Source organism: Caretta caretta, chromosome 2 (genome assembly GCF_965140235.1).
Source record: "Caretta caretta isolate rCarCar2 chromosome 2, rCarCar1.hap1, whole genome shotgun sequence".
In the NCBI taxonomy this organism is placed as follows: Eukaryota; Metazoa; Chordata; order Testudines; family Cheloniidae; genus Caretta; species Caretta caretta.
The window spans coordinates 7,791,820-7,807,349 of NC_134207.1; the positions used below are offsets into that span (position 1 = coordinate 7,791,820).

The following is a 15,530-nucleotide window of genomic DNA, read 5'->3' on the forward strand; positions in this document are numbered from 1 at the left end:
CTCAAACACAGCTCCTTAGAAAAAGGGGAGGGCTGGTTTTTGTTCTTTGGTGCTGCACAGTTATTCTAAGCAGCTGTGTAGTCTAATTTTTTGATTTCCTCCTTTTACAAGGCAACTCAATTGGTTCAAGTGCAAAGTTTGATAACTGAAGTGCAACAAATTATGGTGTTGTTTAAGGGCCCTTTTAAGGTATAGTGAGAATATTTGGTCATCACTGTTCTTTGCAGAAGAAAAAATACATGTTTCCAAGCTTGAGAAACCGGGCAACTCTTTTGGGGTTTGATGTATCTGTTGATCATTAACTGTGACCTTTCACGTTTTCAGAGTGACATGTTGGACGTCAACCAGATCATTAAAGACCTGGCCTCTATGGTTTATGAACAAGGAGACACAATAGGTAGGTATCACCATTAGTGTTAAGGTATGTCCTTTATTATCTGATTTTGCCATTCAGATCTGAGGTGGCAACTCACCTACAAAAGAGTTTAAGGGGCCAAAATGATCCCAATTCCATGGCTGCTTAAGACAACTGAGTTGCCACTGAGACCATTCGTCTTGTACTAGAGGGGATTCTGTACATGGAAATCTCCTTGGGTTTGAAAAGCTGTCCTCTGATATTTGGGATAGTTACTGGTGGTAGTAGCATAAAAATAGATTTCACAGGAAGAACAATCCATTGGCTGTTGGATATCGGGAGGGGAAGACTTAGCCATAACTAGAATGGGAAGAAATTGTTAATCTTCCTCTGGAATTGGAATGAACAATTAGTGTAGCTACAGAAAATTGTATAGCTTGATTCTGCTTAATAAAGCTTCAGCCATAATATTCTGACACACACACAGTCCAAACGTATGTCTAGAGCCTGACCCCCTCCTTGCTCCCCCACCAGCAGGGTTTTGGACCATAGTGAGACAGCATGCTTGTGCTTTGGTGGAAGGCAGGGGAACAGAGGAAATGCTTAGCCATTGACTGTTTTTTCTCCAACATCAAGAGCATCATTGACAGGGAGTGGAGACCAGTGGGAGTAGGGGGAAGAAATGGAGGCAAAATATAGGAGAGCCACATCTTTTAAAATGTCCTGTCCCCTCAGCTCCTTCATGACCATCTCCGGTTACAGCTAAAGGATGGAAGGGTCAGCTGTGTTTCTCTCCCTCTTGTTTTACAGTGTGTATGAGATAAAATGAACTATCCAGTGCCTTAAACAATTGCCAAAATTTCCTAAAAACCTGAGCGCCTAAGTTAGACTCTTAAATCCATGTTTAGCGACCTAAATATAAAATAAGCCTGATTGGCAGAGATGCTGAGCACTTGCAGGTCTCATAGAAGTCAGTGGGAGTTGGACCAGACCCTAAGAGGGAAATCACAAAAGGAGAAATACTTCCAGTCTGACTGTTGATCACACTGTTTCCTCGCCTAGCACACAGTCTTTGGCAAGCATCCGTTAAGCTGCAGACATGTCCATCCAAACAGAAATATGCAAGTGCCATCACATAGACTGTTCATTCACAGACAGAGAGCAAAATCAAGATGACGTCTGCAACAATTCATTTTTGATCTTGTGCTTGTTTGGCAGTTCTTTTTGTGCACAGATAACTTCTGAATCTGCTTGGGCTTCAGGAGGCGTATCAGATGTTAATGCCTCGAGGGACATGACAACACACTTCAGTTAGTTTCATGACCCTTTGTCACGAATTTCCTTACGGCTAGATTTATTTTTAAGCCATTACCCGTGTGGCCCCAATATTAACTTGCCTGGGAGAAAGCGGAAAGCTGTAGAAAGTAGGACCTTTTTGTCTTTAAACCAGCATCATGCTTTTATATAGGAGGTGTTCTTTTTCCAGTAGCACTGTTAACCTTTTTCTTTCTTTCTGAGTAGCTTTTCAGTAAATCAGCCAGTCAAGATATCCCCCTACTCAGCTGCTGCAAGTTCCCACTGTTTATCCTTTGAGGTTTATGTTACACACAAACGAGAGGAATCAGAAGGTAAAGGGAATTGAAACGCCCACAGTGAAAATTCAACATTGATGATGATCAGGGGGAGTTCTCATCACATCCAGGGGTTTAATTTCCACCTGTTATACATAGGAGATGAAAGTTCTGCAACTGTCACTCCCCCACTAAGTATTTTTTTTTATTTAAATGAGGAGAATCAGGCTGGCCAGCAAAACAGGCTCTTGTGTCCATGATACAAGATCAGATCTCACACTCACTTGTGCCTGCCCTGGTCTTCCTGGGAGCAATAGAAAGGCAGTTTGTGTTCACCTGGTGGAGGAGGCCTGTGTTCTTTCAAGGAACCTTCTGTAGGTCACCTAGCTGCCAAGTTGGCTAGCTTCTGAGGCAACATGACCACAGCCCTTCTTAAAGGGAAGGAAGTTTGTTGCCATGCAAGGGATGGGCGGAATGAATGAAGGAGGAAAAATGTAGAATCCTAGAGGCTGCATCTCTGCCATTTTGTATTTTCTGTTCATATATCACCATCCCTAAGGATTGTGATCGGTGTTCCCAGTAGCAGTAGTTTCCTCTGTTTTAGTGGTTAAATGAACGTGTAACTGAGAATCACAATACCAATGGGCCGGATTCATTAAAAAATAGTGACACAGATTATCATTGCATCAGGCACAAGAATCTTTTCAGTCCAGGGCAGTAGCAGGCCCGAATGGTTTCAAATACATATAGATACTGGATCATCTAGTCTGCCTTCCTGCCACGTTGCAGGATATGATCCATAAATCTATACTGGATCCCCACTAACAGTCCTGTTTTACTCTAGCATTGGTAGTGAGTGAATGATCACCTGTGAGAGGTTGCTCCTTTGTATAATTGACACAAGCTCTCATGAAGGAAATGAAGTTAATTCCTGTAGGTAGTTATGCAGACAGCAATTTCAATGGCACTGGACTTTTCCCATGTGTTAGTTGAGATGTCAATTTACATATGTAACTCTGAGAGAAACTCTGACAGGCTTGCACAGCCATGGATCAACAAGTGGGCGGGAGTTTACATTTTCAAAAAGGATTCAGACATGGGTGTGGGAAACACTGCTTTTTTATTAAACAATATAAGGTAGGTGTGCAAATCCTCATTTGGAATTTACACGCTACCTTATTAAATAACATATAAATACCCAGCATTTGGTACCTTTCTAGGAACCAACCTCAACATGTTGACATGCAAGAGAAGTTCCACACCAGAGTCTGCGATTGCTGCTCAGTTGGTTGCTTCTACTTCTGACCCTGCTGCTCACGGGAATGTTACTATGTTCACACACTATACTGCTGGAATGCCACGTCAAGGACAACACTCACGGACCAAGACAAGGAAACCCAATTTTAGTCCACAGGAGACTGAAGTGCTGGTGCAAAAGGTCGCCAAACACTACCAGCTACTTTTTGGGGCTTTAAGGGGGACCCCAGCCAAGAAGCACAGAGTGTGGAATAAGATCCTACAAGCTGTCAATGTTCTGGGGTACTGCAGGCGGGACATGGGGGATCTGAAACACAAATGGCGAGATCTCCGTGGGGTAGTGAGGAAAAAACTTGGGGAACATCAGAGAGCTGCCGCTGGAGGAGGGCCACCACAGTCCCTTGTCCTCACTCCAGTGGAGCGAATGGTAGCAGAAACATTCTCCACTCAAACCATCCAAGGACAGAGTCAAGGAGTTGACACCTTGAGAAGTAAGTTACACTGGTGCAATTGTCAGAGCAACATTTACCTATACAAAAGCACACACACATTAAGACACTCTACAGTACTCATCACCTCAAAATTTACCCATCATTCTCTGTCAAAGGATATTTTGTACACTGTATGGGCTGGTTTCTCCTCTCACATACACTGATGTAAATCAGGAATAACTCCAAGAAGTCAATGTATAATTGGTATTTGTGCGAGGAGAATCTAGCCCTACATCGAGCAGATTTGAAGGAGACATCACTGACATAGCTGGCAATATCATTCTCATTAGCACATGATTTGGGCGAACACACATCTGCCCATCTCTGGAATCTGCTATGTGTGTTGCAAGAGGGAGTCAGGATGATTGAAATAATGTGCACGTTGCATTTTTTTAACCCATGACGGAAAAAATACTGCTGTTCTCATGCCCATCAGGAAGAAGGAGATGCTTTCCTCTCCCATATACATAAACAATGTCTTTGGTATCCCGAAACAGTGCAAAAGCCAATTCCTTAAGTAAACCATCCTACATCAAACATCACAAGTAAGTTCACTGTTTGCAGCTTCATCACATTTCTCACAGCTGAGCGCCAGATTATTCTGAAAGCATTTTACTAGGATTATAACGATTGCTCATCCCACCCTCCACCCCTCCCATCGGGCCATTTTGCCACCAACACTCGTTCCTCAAGTAGAGCACATACATACCCGCAACCTGGTTCCTGAAAAGAGTAAGAGAACCACAGACTGGTACATCCACACAATCAGTCCAAGACTACAGCACAGGAAACACAGGAACTCACTCTATGCTTTATTCGCCAGCTCCAGCTACCTCTTTGCCATACCTAAAGGTGTACAGATCAACGGTGTACAACTTTCACAGCAAGACCTGCTGGCAGGGAAAGGAAGCTGTGTGACATGAAGATGAGAACTTTCTTCACCCCTGTTTTTCTTCCATGTCTTATTGTCACATTTGCCACCCATCCGCCTTCTCCTGTTGCTGAGTCTGAGTTGCGTGGGTTTTAGATTTTGGTTGATGCTGAAATTGCACTTAACCACGTCCTGAAGTCTGGACATCTCGGACTAAGAATAATAAGGCTGAGGAAGGGAAATTCAGTAATGCAGCCTGATATGGAGGCTTGAATAGTTTAGAGAATTCACACACCTGGTGTCTACCATCTAGAGCGTACAGGCCTGCCCAGGAAACAGGAGAAATGTGGTAGTTGGTTCATCTTCTTCTTACATTGAGGGAGAGAGAAAATTGTCCCGGTGGGTCAATAAATGTAGTCCTTGAGCTGGGCTGATATTAGTTTGAATGCAGCATTGTCATTTCCCCCCAGTCTTAATAAATGACTCTATGGAAGGGAAATGTGTTTGTATTGATGTAAATGTGGGATCACTGAGATTATTTGTTTTGGGGGTTGGGGGAGCATCCTGCACCAGCCTCTTCTGTCCCCTGGAACCAGCCCTGTTTGGCCAGCATCATTTCCCATAGCTGGGTACTTCCATCTTGACTTGAAGGCTGATGTCTTTTCAAAAGAGTGACGCTTCATTTGCAGAGTCATAGGATTTAACATGTAGCATGCTTAATAGAGTTTACACACCATCCTGGGATCCACCAGAAAGAGCCATCACTCCTGTCCTCTGCAAGCCTCTTCATGTCCCTTTGGAAGACTCTTCATGTATGTTCCGTGACTGATCGCTTCGTGGCACAGAAATTTCTTTGTTATGAAGAGTCCTCTGGAGACTGAATGGAGTCTGCTGTCAAATACAATAAAACGAGAGAAGTTGGAAAATCAGACAGCTGGATCATTAACTAAACTGTCCTGTAGCTCAGTTGGGAATCTGAAAAATGAATGCATCCTGGGAATGGTCCCTGAATACCTGGATTTAACATTCTGGTAACCTTTGTACAACAGAATGGGGTCTACATATTCATATCCATTCAGTTGGTAAAACTTCCTAAATATCAGAGGAGACAATTATATTGATGGATATATTTAAGCATTCGTTGGTTCTCTGTGCACTGCAGAATCCTCACTTGGCTCTTTCATGTCTAACCGTTCCTGGGGTAAGACATGGAGTTATGTGTCAGTGCAGGGCACCACTTCTGCAGAAGTTGTGCACAGTGGCATCCAAGTCTTTCTGAAGTTGCTATTTATCTATTTCATATGAGGCACACATTTTTCATTGTATTTTGAAGGCATAACCCAGAATCTGTTGAACCAAAAGTGTATACTTTGGAGCCAGTTTACTCTGTCTTCTTCTCAACATGATTGTGACTAACAGTTTTATTATAGGTTTCAGAGTAGCATGCCATGTTAGTCTGTATTCACAAAAAGAAAAGGAGTACTTAAACAGTACCATGCATTGTAATAGCGTTTCTCTCAGGAGGCAGGCAGAGGTTTGTTTAATCTTCTCTGTTCTTCTCATTTCACCTATAGTGGTAGGGGGTGCAAGGAATGTATGAGTCTTCCTGTTTTATGGCTCTGTGTTTAGAAGTCTTTGTCTCTGAGTTTCTGTCTCTTACCTTATTGGTTGCACATTCTTTTTATAATGCTAATGGTGTTAGAAAGACAATGCCTGTGTTTTGTAAAGAAAAGAGTAATGGGTGATTACAGACTTATACGTTTACTAATGCCTAAAGATGTGTCTGCTGTTCTGTATTTGATCTTCTTAATGTGACTGGATTGGTGTAGTTGCAGCTAATGAGCCAACTAATTTTGTACAAGAAACTAGCTGCGTGGACGAGGGTCTCTTCTTTTTATGATGTTGTTTTGTTTTGTTTTTTGCCACCAGTAGAATTCTCTACTGCTGTGAATATGCAGCCCCGTTCATCTGAAGTTGTTATCAGGAAGCTGCATTGCTGTGCTCTGAACTCCCAGAAGTCCTGGGATTGAGCTGGTAGGGTCATAAATGTACAAGCAGCTGAGTTGTTGGTTTATTTCTGCTGGTAGGCATCACATTCTATCTTATAAGGGTAGAGTGTGGGATAGCATGTTACAAATAGGTTAAGTAAATCAAATCAACCACTGCAAGGGAAAGACAAATCATAAATATCATGGATTTTACTTTGGAGGCAAAATTCAGCCTTTCCAAAATAACAAGCAAACATACACACCCTTTTTTTAAATGTATCGGACACATTGTCTTGATATTTTCCTCTGACTGGGAAGAGTTGACACCTTTGGATAAATCCACTGAGTTATAGGAGTAGATAGATTATACATTTGGGTCTCTGAGATTTTATTTTTATTTATTTTGGCATAATTATAGGTTTGAATGGACTTGCAAAATATTCTGAGCTTGATAATGCATGTAAAATGAATTTTGCATAAATGATAAGCTATTGACACTATGATATAATTCTGCAATTTGCATAGGTTTTATGGAGGTTTAAATATTTCCAAACCACATCTTAAGGGCATCTGTCATTTACAAAGCAGTGCAAATCACTGCTTTGTCTGGGACTAAAGTCATGTTAATATTAGTACACTACTTGACACCCACTTCTGCTGGTATAAACTAGGGCACAGGGCCCTTGAAGAAGGCAAATCCAGCAAGCAGCAGATTGTGGCATTTCATGGTGGTTATAACGTCTGCTCCACTTTGATCTTCAAGGAGTCAATAGCAAGATTTCTAAAAAGTGCTGGCTTGGTTCACTCATTTGGCACAACACCTTGGCAGGGGTCTTTTCTGTTACCCTTTGCAGAAACGAGAGCTGCCATCTCCCATGAGAAACCCTTGGATAGCGTAGAGATGTGGATGCTGTCTGCCTTCCATTGGGGATTAATACCCCCAGGTCTTGATGGCTCAGGGAGCTACAAATTGTACCTCATTACGTCAACCTGATCCACTTACCTTAATTTATAAATTGGGAGAGCACATATATTACATACTCTATAGACCTGATTTTGCATATGGATTTACACACATTTTGATATGACCAAACACTGTCATTTTAAGTTTTATTTTGGAAGAACTCCCATATCTATCAATGAGAGGTAAGTCCCCAATCCAGCACGGAGCAAAACACGATGTGTCCTGTGAAGTGCTCTTTGAGTTAAGGATTCTCAGCACCTCACAGTCACAGACCCTAAAGAATGACACAAGACTTGATTCATACTATGTACAAATTAGAACTGGTTGAAATTTTTCTCACTAAAGCATTTTCATCGAAAAGTGGCCTTTATTCAAAAAAGGAACATTTTGACATTATGTTCCATTTTTCACAGTGTCTCACACTGTATTTTTACTGACATTTTTTATGGAAATTTTTTTGATAAAAATATAGTAATCATTTTGTTTAAAGAAATGTCATGAAAAATGTTTTGGAAAACAAAATGGACCCATTTCAAACCCTGCAAACAAGAAGCAATTTTAAATGTGTTTGCAAAATCTTTCTCCTGTTCTTCAACCAGCCCTCACACAAATACCTACCCAGTGAAACCAATTAATAATGGCCATTGTGGGGATCCTGATTTTGTCCTATTAAAACCAGTGACTGTTCAACACAGTGCAACAAAAAAATGAAAAAACCCACCACCCTGAGCACTTTGACTTAGGTGCCATTAAGTATGGACAGGTTTCAGAGGAACAGCCGTGTTAGTCTGTATTCGCAAAAAGAAAAGGAGTACTTGTGGCACCTTAGAGACTAACCAATTTATTTGAGCATGAGCTTTCGTGAGCTACAGCTCACTTCATCAGATGTTTACCGTGGAAACTGCAGCAGACTTTATATACACACAGAGAATATGAAAGAATACCTCCTCCCACCCCACTGTCCTGCTGGTAATGGCTTATCTAAAGTGATCAACAGGTGGGCCATTTCCAGCACAAATCCAGGTTTTCTCACCCTCCACCCCCCCACACAAATTCACTCTCCTGCTTGAAACAGAACGCCACTAGCGGTCACCTTCAGCCCCCAACTAAAACCCCTCCAACGCATTATTAAGGATCTACAACCTATCCTAAAGGATGACCCAACACTCTCACAAGTCTTGGGAGACAGGCCAGTCCTTGCCTACAGACAGCCCCGCAACCTGAAGCAAATACTCACCAACAACCACATACCACACAACAGAACCACTAACCCAGGAACTTATCCTTGCAACAAAGCCCGTTGCCAATTGTGCCCACATGTCTATTCAGGGGACACCATCACAGGGCCTAATAACATCAGCCACACTATCAGAGGCTCGTTCACCTGCACATCCACCAATGTGATATATGCCATCATGTGCCAGCAATGCCCCTCTGCCATGTACATTGGTCAAACTGGACAGTCTCTACGTAAAAGAATAAATGGACACAAATCAGATGTCAAGAATTATAACATTCATAAACCAGTCGGAGAACACTTCAGTCTCTCTGGTCACGCAATCACAGACATGAAGGTCGCTATCTTAAAACAAAAAAACTTCAAATCCAGACTCCAGCGAGAAACTGCTGAATTGAAATTCATTTGCAAATTGGATACTATTAATTTAGGCTTAAATAGAGACTGGGAGTGGCTAAGTCATTATGCAAGGTAGCTTGTTTCCTCTTGTTTTTTCCTACCCCCCCCCCCCCCCCGATGTTCTGGTTTAACTTGGATTTAAACTTGGAGAGTGGTCAGTTTAGATGACCTATTACCAGCAGGAGAGTGAGTTTGTGTGTGTATGGGGGTGGGGGGGATGTGAGAAAACCTGGATCTATGCAGGAAATAGCCCGACTTGATTATGTAAAGAGTTGTCACTTTGGATGGGCTAGCACCAGCAGGAGAGTGAATTTGTGTGGGGGGGTGGAGGGTGAGAAAACCTGGATTTGTGCTGGAAATGGCCCACCTGTTGATCACTTTAGATAAGCTATTACCAGCAGGACAGTAGGGTGGGAGGAGGTATTGTTTCATATTCTCTGTGTGTATATAAAGTCTGCTGCAGTTTCCACGGTAAACATCTGATGAAGTGAGCTGTAGCTCACGAAAGCTCATGCTCAAATAAATTGGTTAGTCTCTAAGGTGCCACAAGTACTCCTTTTCTTATTAAGTATGGAATTCACTTTCACTTATGTAATTTCACATAGAAGATTTTGCTGTCCATTAACATGGGTTGATCATAGACAGCAGGTGACCTTAAGCAGAGGTGTGACAGGGTAGGGTCTCATTCTGGTCTCTTTTGAAGTTACAAATAGTTGGAGACCTTATTCAGGTCAGCACCTTATGTGGTTTATTTTGCAGTGTTTTCCCCACCACTTTCACAGAGGAGTGCAGTTCCCTGTTTACAGTTTCATACAGTCCTTAACTCCCTTAGCCAAGGAGAGGTGACATAGAAAGGATCTTCCTCCTGGGAGATCCCTCTGGGCTGTGACTCTGAAAGCTTCCCTCTCTCTCCTTCCCCACCTTCCCCTTTCTTTTTTACTTTCTGCCTAAAGGACTAATTAGCCTTTTAGCACTCCAAAGCGCAGCCCAATCCATCAATTAGGCCCAGTTCTTCTTAATCAGTTCTACCCCAGAGCAACTAATCAGAGATGCAGTGGCCAGAGTGCTGGATCAGCTGTTGTTTCCCAGCTCTCTGTCACAACAGGGTATCACTGTAAAGAAATAAAATGCAAATCACAATGCTTAGCACTTCTGTAATTTTGTTCTCTTCAAAACATTTAATAATCCTTGATTAATACCCTTGTGTGGTAGGAAGGATTAAGGCCCGTTTGAAAATCACAGCCCAAGTGACTTGGCTTACGTCACTCAATGAGTCATTGTAGTTGGGATCATCCTGTTGTGTGCATGCAGGACCTCCTATTAAAATCAGTGAAGTGGTGGACAGATAATTGGCTGGATGATCTGGCCAGTAATTCTTGGCTACCGTGTTTGTGTTTTGACACCTAAACTACATCTCTCTCACCCTCTCTCCCTTATGTGGAAATCAGTGGAAATCACTAGTTTGCCCAGGACTTGTCTTCGCTGCTAAAAAAGGTGCATTTTTTACCTCAGGGTAGCTAACACGCATGAGCTGCCCTGAGGTAAAACCACAGAGAAGACCAGGCACTTCAGTTTTACTGCCTGGTAAATCATGTCTTTAACAGCTCTATACCTCTTCCAGGGGCTGACTTACGGTAAAACTAAAATGCCTGGTCTTCACTATGTTTTTTTTTTCCTTGGGATAATTCATACATGTTAGTATGTTGCATCTTTTTTAGCAGTGAGGACAAGCCCACCATATTACCTATGTATGCCTCATTTTTCATGCAGTGCTAGCTCTGTAGTCTTTTTTTTTTTTTTTCCCTGCCCCTTAGGATTGCAAGCTACTATAGCAAATGTTAATTAGGACCTTTCATCTCAAATCTTTTGTACTCCTGGCAAAGCTGGAGTTCTGGACATTAGAGGAACCTGCCAGCTGGGCAGGCTGCTTGCCCAGTTTTTTGCTTTTCCTCTGTAACATCACACCATTACGTATGTAACGTATGTAACGTTTGGGTAATCATTCAGTAAAGATTCCTTGTACTCTGGGTGTTTGCATTGTGGACTAATTTAACATGTAGTGTTTGCAAAGCATGATGCTGGTTGTCCTGAAAAAATCATCATGGAATCTAAAGAATTTTGTGTTGCTTTTCCATGCTTAAAAAGTTATTTCCCTAGGAAAAGGGCCTGTTAAATTGCAGCTGTTCATGAAAGAAGAGGTGTAATGTCCTGGGATCCTAGGTAACACTAGGGCAGAAAACAACAAGCTGTTTTGCTTTGATTAGACGAATCAGATTACTCAACTTTTTCTGAATTTCCATATAAGGCTGTTCTATTATCGGACAAAGAGTGACTGTCCTTTTTAATGACAGGTTTCAGAGTAACAGCCATGTTAGTCTGTATGTGCAAAAAGAAAAGGAGTACTTGTGGCACCTTAGAGACTAACCAATTTATTTGAGCATAAGCTGTAGCTCACGAAAGCTTATGCTCAAATAAATTGGTTAGTCTCTAAGGTGCCACAAGTACTCCTTTTCTTTTTGTCCTCTTTAAATATATCTCCTATAAACTGGCAACCTTGCCTTGCTTTATGCTCCCAAAATGAGCATGTCTCCTGTTACCTGCTATGGCTTGTTTCTGATTGTCACTTGTTACCTTATTTACCTTGTGTCATGTCCCCTCTCTCCAACCCAGGTACATGTGTCTAATTCCCAGGCCTTGTCCAAACTGGGAGATTATGCTGTACAAGAGCACGACCTTGTACATTGTGGAGTTATGGTAACAGAACATGAGACAGTTAGGATCAGCTCGTGTAAACTGTTGTAGCTCCATTGACTTCCATGGAGCTGCACTTATTATACCAGCTGAGAATCTCTGTAGACAAGCACTGTCCTGTTTAGCATTGTCCCAGCTGGTCACGATATTCCGAGCATATGCACAATGTTCCTCACGTGGCATGTGACCAGGATTCATCAACCTTAGGGCTAACCACAACTAGCTGACAAAATGTTACACCTGATATTCCCTGTCTATGCTATGTGCTAAGTCACATTTAGCATCACGTCATCTACCTTGACTCCTCAGAGTGTGTTCTAGCACAATGTAATTTCCCAGTGTAGACAAGCCTGTATGGACGACCATGGAAGCTGGACACACATGTTAATTGCTATTTACCAAGCACTGATTAAATTCCCATAGCTAGACAGACATCAAGAGAGAGACACTCCCAGCCCCATACAGCTTTCCCTGCCCTAAAGAACATGCTCAGGCACCACTCTGCTTTTCCCACCCCAACTCTTTGGTTTCAGATGGAAAGGGCATGCTTTTTTTCATTGTCTGTATGATGATCTACTGCTAGAGACTCCTGAAATACCCAGGCACTGTGAGCTGACTTAAGAGTGTCCAACAGAAGAGAGATCAGAGGTTGCACTGGATGGTAGTGGTTTTGAACATGTGTGTGAGAGTGATTTAATGCCATTATTTTCTGCTAGCACTGAAAACAAAAAGGGGAGAAAAGAATCAGTCATTATTCCAGCAGTATACTAGAATTAACATAAGACTGTAAATGAACCCTTTGGGGCTGATAGATAGACAGAATCATAATAGCTCTCATCTGTCCTTATAAAGGCAAATTTGATAGGCTTCTGGGCCAAACCCTGAGCTCATCATGCAGTTTTCACTCCATTCCCGCTGACTGTGCAAAAAGGACGATTTGGTCAGAAACCAGCGACTAAAGTGGATCTCTGCACAGGCTCAGGCCTCTGTTGCAGGGTCAGGTCCTTGGTTAAAAACTGTTTGAGATGCTCAGGATTTGGCCGTTAAATTAAGGCATCTCAATCCTTAATAGCACTGCCCGTAGAGTTTCTGCTCTGCTAATTCAGGTGCATGTATTAAAGAATAAAAAGAGTAGGACCTCCTCCCCAAGTTGTGATGAATGCTTTTGAGTAGGTTTCCACACGTTAAACTCATTTCATTTTCTTTAAGGTATCAAAAGTGCCCAAGTGTATTAGCAGCCTTAAAAATTGTTTCATTTACAAAACAGAATAAAACAAATCTTCTGAAAAGTATCTATGAGTGCATAACAGCATCTGAAAGCTCAGTTTCCCGCACTCCACAGAAATGTCCTTTTTTAATGTTCTCTGTTTTGAAAATAGAAGAATGAATTAATTAAACCAATTTTCTGTACCAAGGATCCATTCAATTTCCTAATGATGTCATGTAAAGTCTTTCCATTGACTTTATAGAGAGTTGGATCAAGCCCTGAAATCTTATTCTCAACTTTCTGCCTATAGTACTTTCCCCCAGGTGATTTATATCTACCCAGTGGTATGCTTTCTCCTCTACAATGCAAACGGGCAACTCCCACTGAGATCAGTAGTCGCTGTGTGCACGTCTCTGAGGGAATGATTTGGCCATGACTGTGATATTTATATTTGAAACACAATCTAACTCTTAATTGCAGCTTTTGCAACATAGATGTTGGTTTCTAAACACAGGACTGGTGTCCATTTAAAACATTGCTTTCTTTGACTGGCATGTATTGATTTTTCCCCCCAACTGGCTGCGCTCTGTAGTTATTAAACCTTCTATTCCCAATGTTTTTTCTTCACTCAGAGGTAAAAAGTGAAGATCTTTACAGCAGGACAAATCAAGAAGCACAAACATAGTATACCTCCTGTATCCCATTTTAGAATGTAACTTTCATCCAATGAGATTACCAGTCCTATAGAAGCCCTGATCTATTGGAGTCCATGGGATTCTTTCCATTCTTTCCAGGCCCATAACCTCTCCATTTTGTATGATATTCACCCATTACTCTGCCTCTGACTGTGATGATTTAGGCTCCTTCTTTTTGCTAAATTTTGGGTGACCCTTATGAGCACCCCCTAGTTTTCCAAACTCGCAAACAAAAGGATGTGTGGATCTTTCCTGTTTGTTCATGCCCTCCCCCCCACCATTAAATCGCTGCATTGTTGTTGGTGTGAATTATTCCTTTAGCTTTGTACCATGTAATTACCTTCTATTATCTTAATTTACAGATAGTATTGAAGCCAACATTGAGACTGCATCTTCTAATGTAGAATCAGCCAATCAGCAGTTGGCTAAAGCCAGTCAGCACCAAGTAAGTTGGTCTAAAAAATCCTATAGATACATTCAGTAACATTATTTAAAATAAAACAGTTGAAAGCTGTTTTATTTCCATGAGCACATGGCAGAAACTCTGCTGTGTTCTTGCACTACATGGAAGTATAATAAAGAGTAGTATAAGTGAAAGCTAAAGTCTTTCATATGATTAAATGACTAGTGTTGGCAACTTGGATTTGGAGTAGTCATTTAGAGATCTGCATATTAAAGAGACATTTCCCAGTAGGAAACTGAGCAATTAGCTACTGTTGTTCTTGGAAGGGTGGCATAAAGAGTGCATCATTTAAGCATATATGTTCTTCTTACTGGAATGTTTCTCTATAATCAAGCAACTCAGTGTTGCCAGCAGACAAGATGCAGTTGGTAAATAATGGGTAAGGAAATGGTGTTCAGCACTTTTTAAGGCAATTTTCATTTTGTTTGCATCAGAGCAAGAGTAAATTACACTAAAAAAAAATTAGTCTTGTTTGAAAATAGCTGGACCAAAAAGAACAGCTTGACTTTTTGAGCTAAATACTTCCTAGGCATGAAGACAGGAGGGAAAAAAATCCCAAATCCATTAAAACTTCATTATTACGTACATTGGATTAGACAGACCAAAAGTTGTTAAGGTAAACTTTGTTTTTCTGAAACATAAATGTATGAAAGCCCAAAGTTAGTTGCTTGTATCCAAACTTGTAGGCATTTTTATGAAAAATTATAGCTTAGATTACACGTGAGTGAACAGAACCTTCTCTTTGCTAATTAATATAGGGCATAATTCTGAAGATCTTACTCAGCAAAACTCATTAAGAGTTTTGCCCGAGTGGAGACTGCAGGATTCTGTTCACAGGAGATGAAGTAGTATGCTTTTTAGAGTCTGCCCTGATTCTCTGATCATAGGTACTGTAGGTGATTAGGCACGTAATAATACTGTCTGTTCGGGCAGAAGCATTTCTGCGGAACATTGACATCTATAGAGGGGGAACACTGAATATATGTTTGGGGCAGAAGCGCACATTTATGCACAAATCTCTAGGCAATAATGTATTATAGGCAATGTTGTGGTTGGAATAAATTGGCTATGTTCATGAAGTACCCCACTTGCCTGGAACAACCCAAGATTACTGAACTCTGCTTAACAGAATTTCACTGTCAACAAACTTTAGATGCGATCCATGGGATTTTACTCTGGCCTCTTCATAGAGTCTACATTCCAGATCCCTCAAGTGCATAGCATAGTGAACAGAATGTCCTGTATGGATAATACTATGTAAAACTAAACCACCGTTTTATG

General features: G+C 41.4%; 1 protein-coding gene across 9 annotated transcripts in view; it reads left to right on the plus strand.

Annotated features, from left to right (window-relative positions):
- Positions 1–15,530, plus strand: part of TSNARE1 (t-SNARE domain containing 1) — a 719,956-nt gene that overhangs the window by 502,270 nt on the left and 202,156 nt on the right. For 8 of the 9 annotated variants that reach the window (XM_048841786.2, XM_048841780.2, XM_048841783.2 and 5 more), the window contains 2 exons: positions 325–397; positions 14,149–14,231. In XM_048841786.2, coding sequence (XP_048697743.1) covers positions 325–397; positions 14,149–14,231 — 156 coding nt within the window. Of the gene's footprint in view, positions 1–324; positions 398–3,146; positions 3,675–14,148; positions 14,232–15,530 lie in introns of all 9 variants that reach the window. The other variant, XM_048841785.2, reaches the window with a different exon arrangement.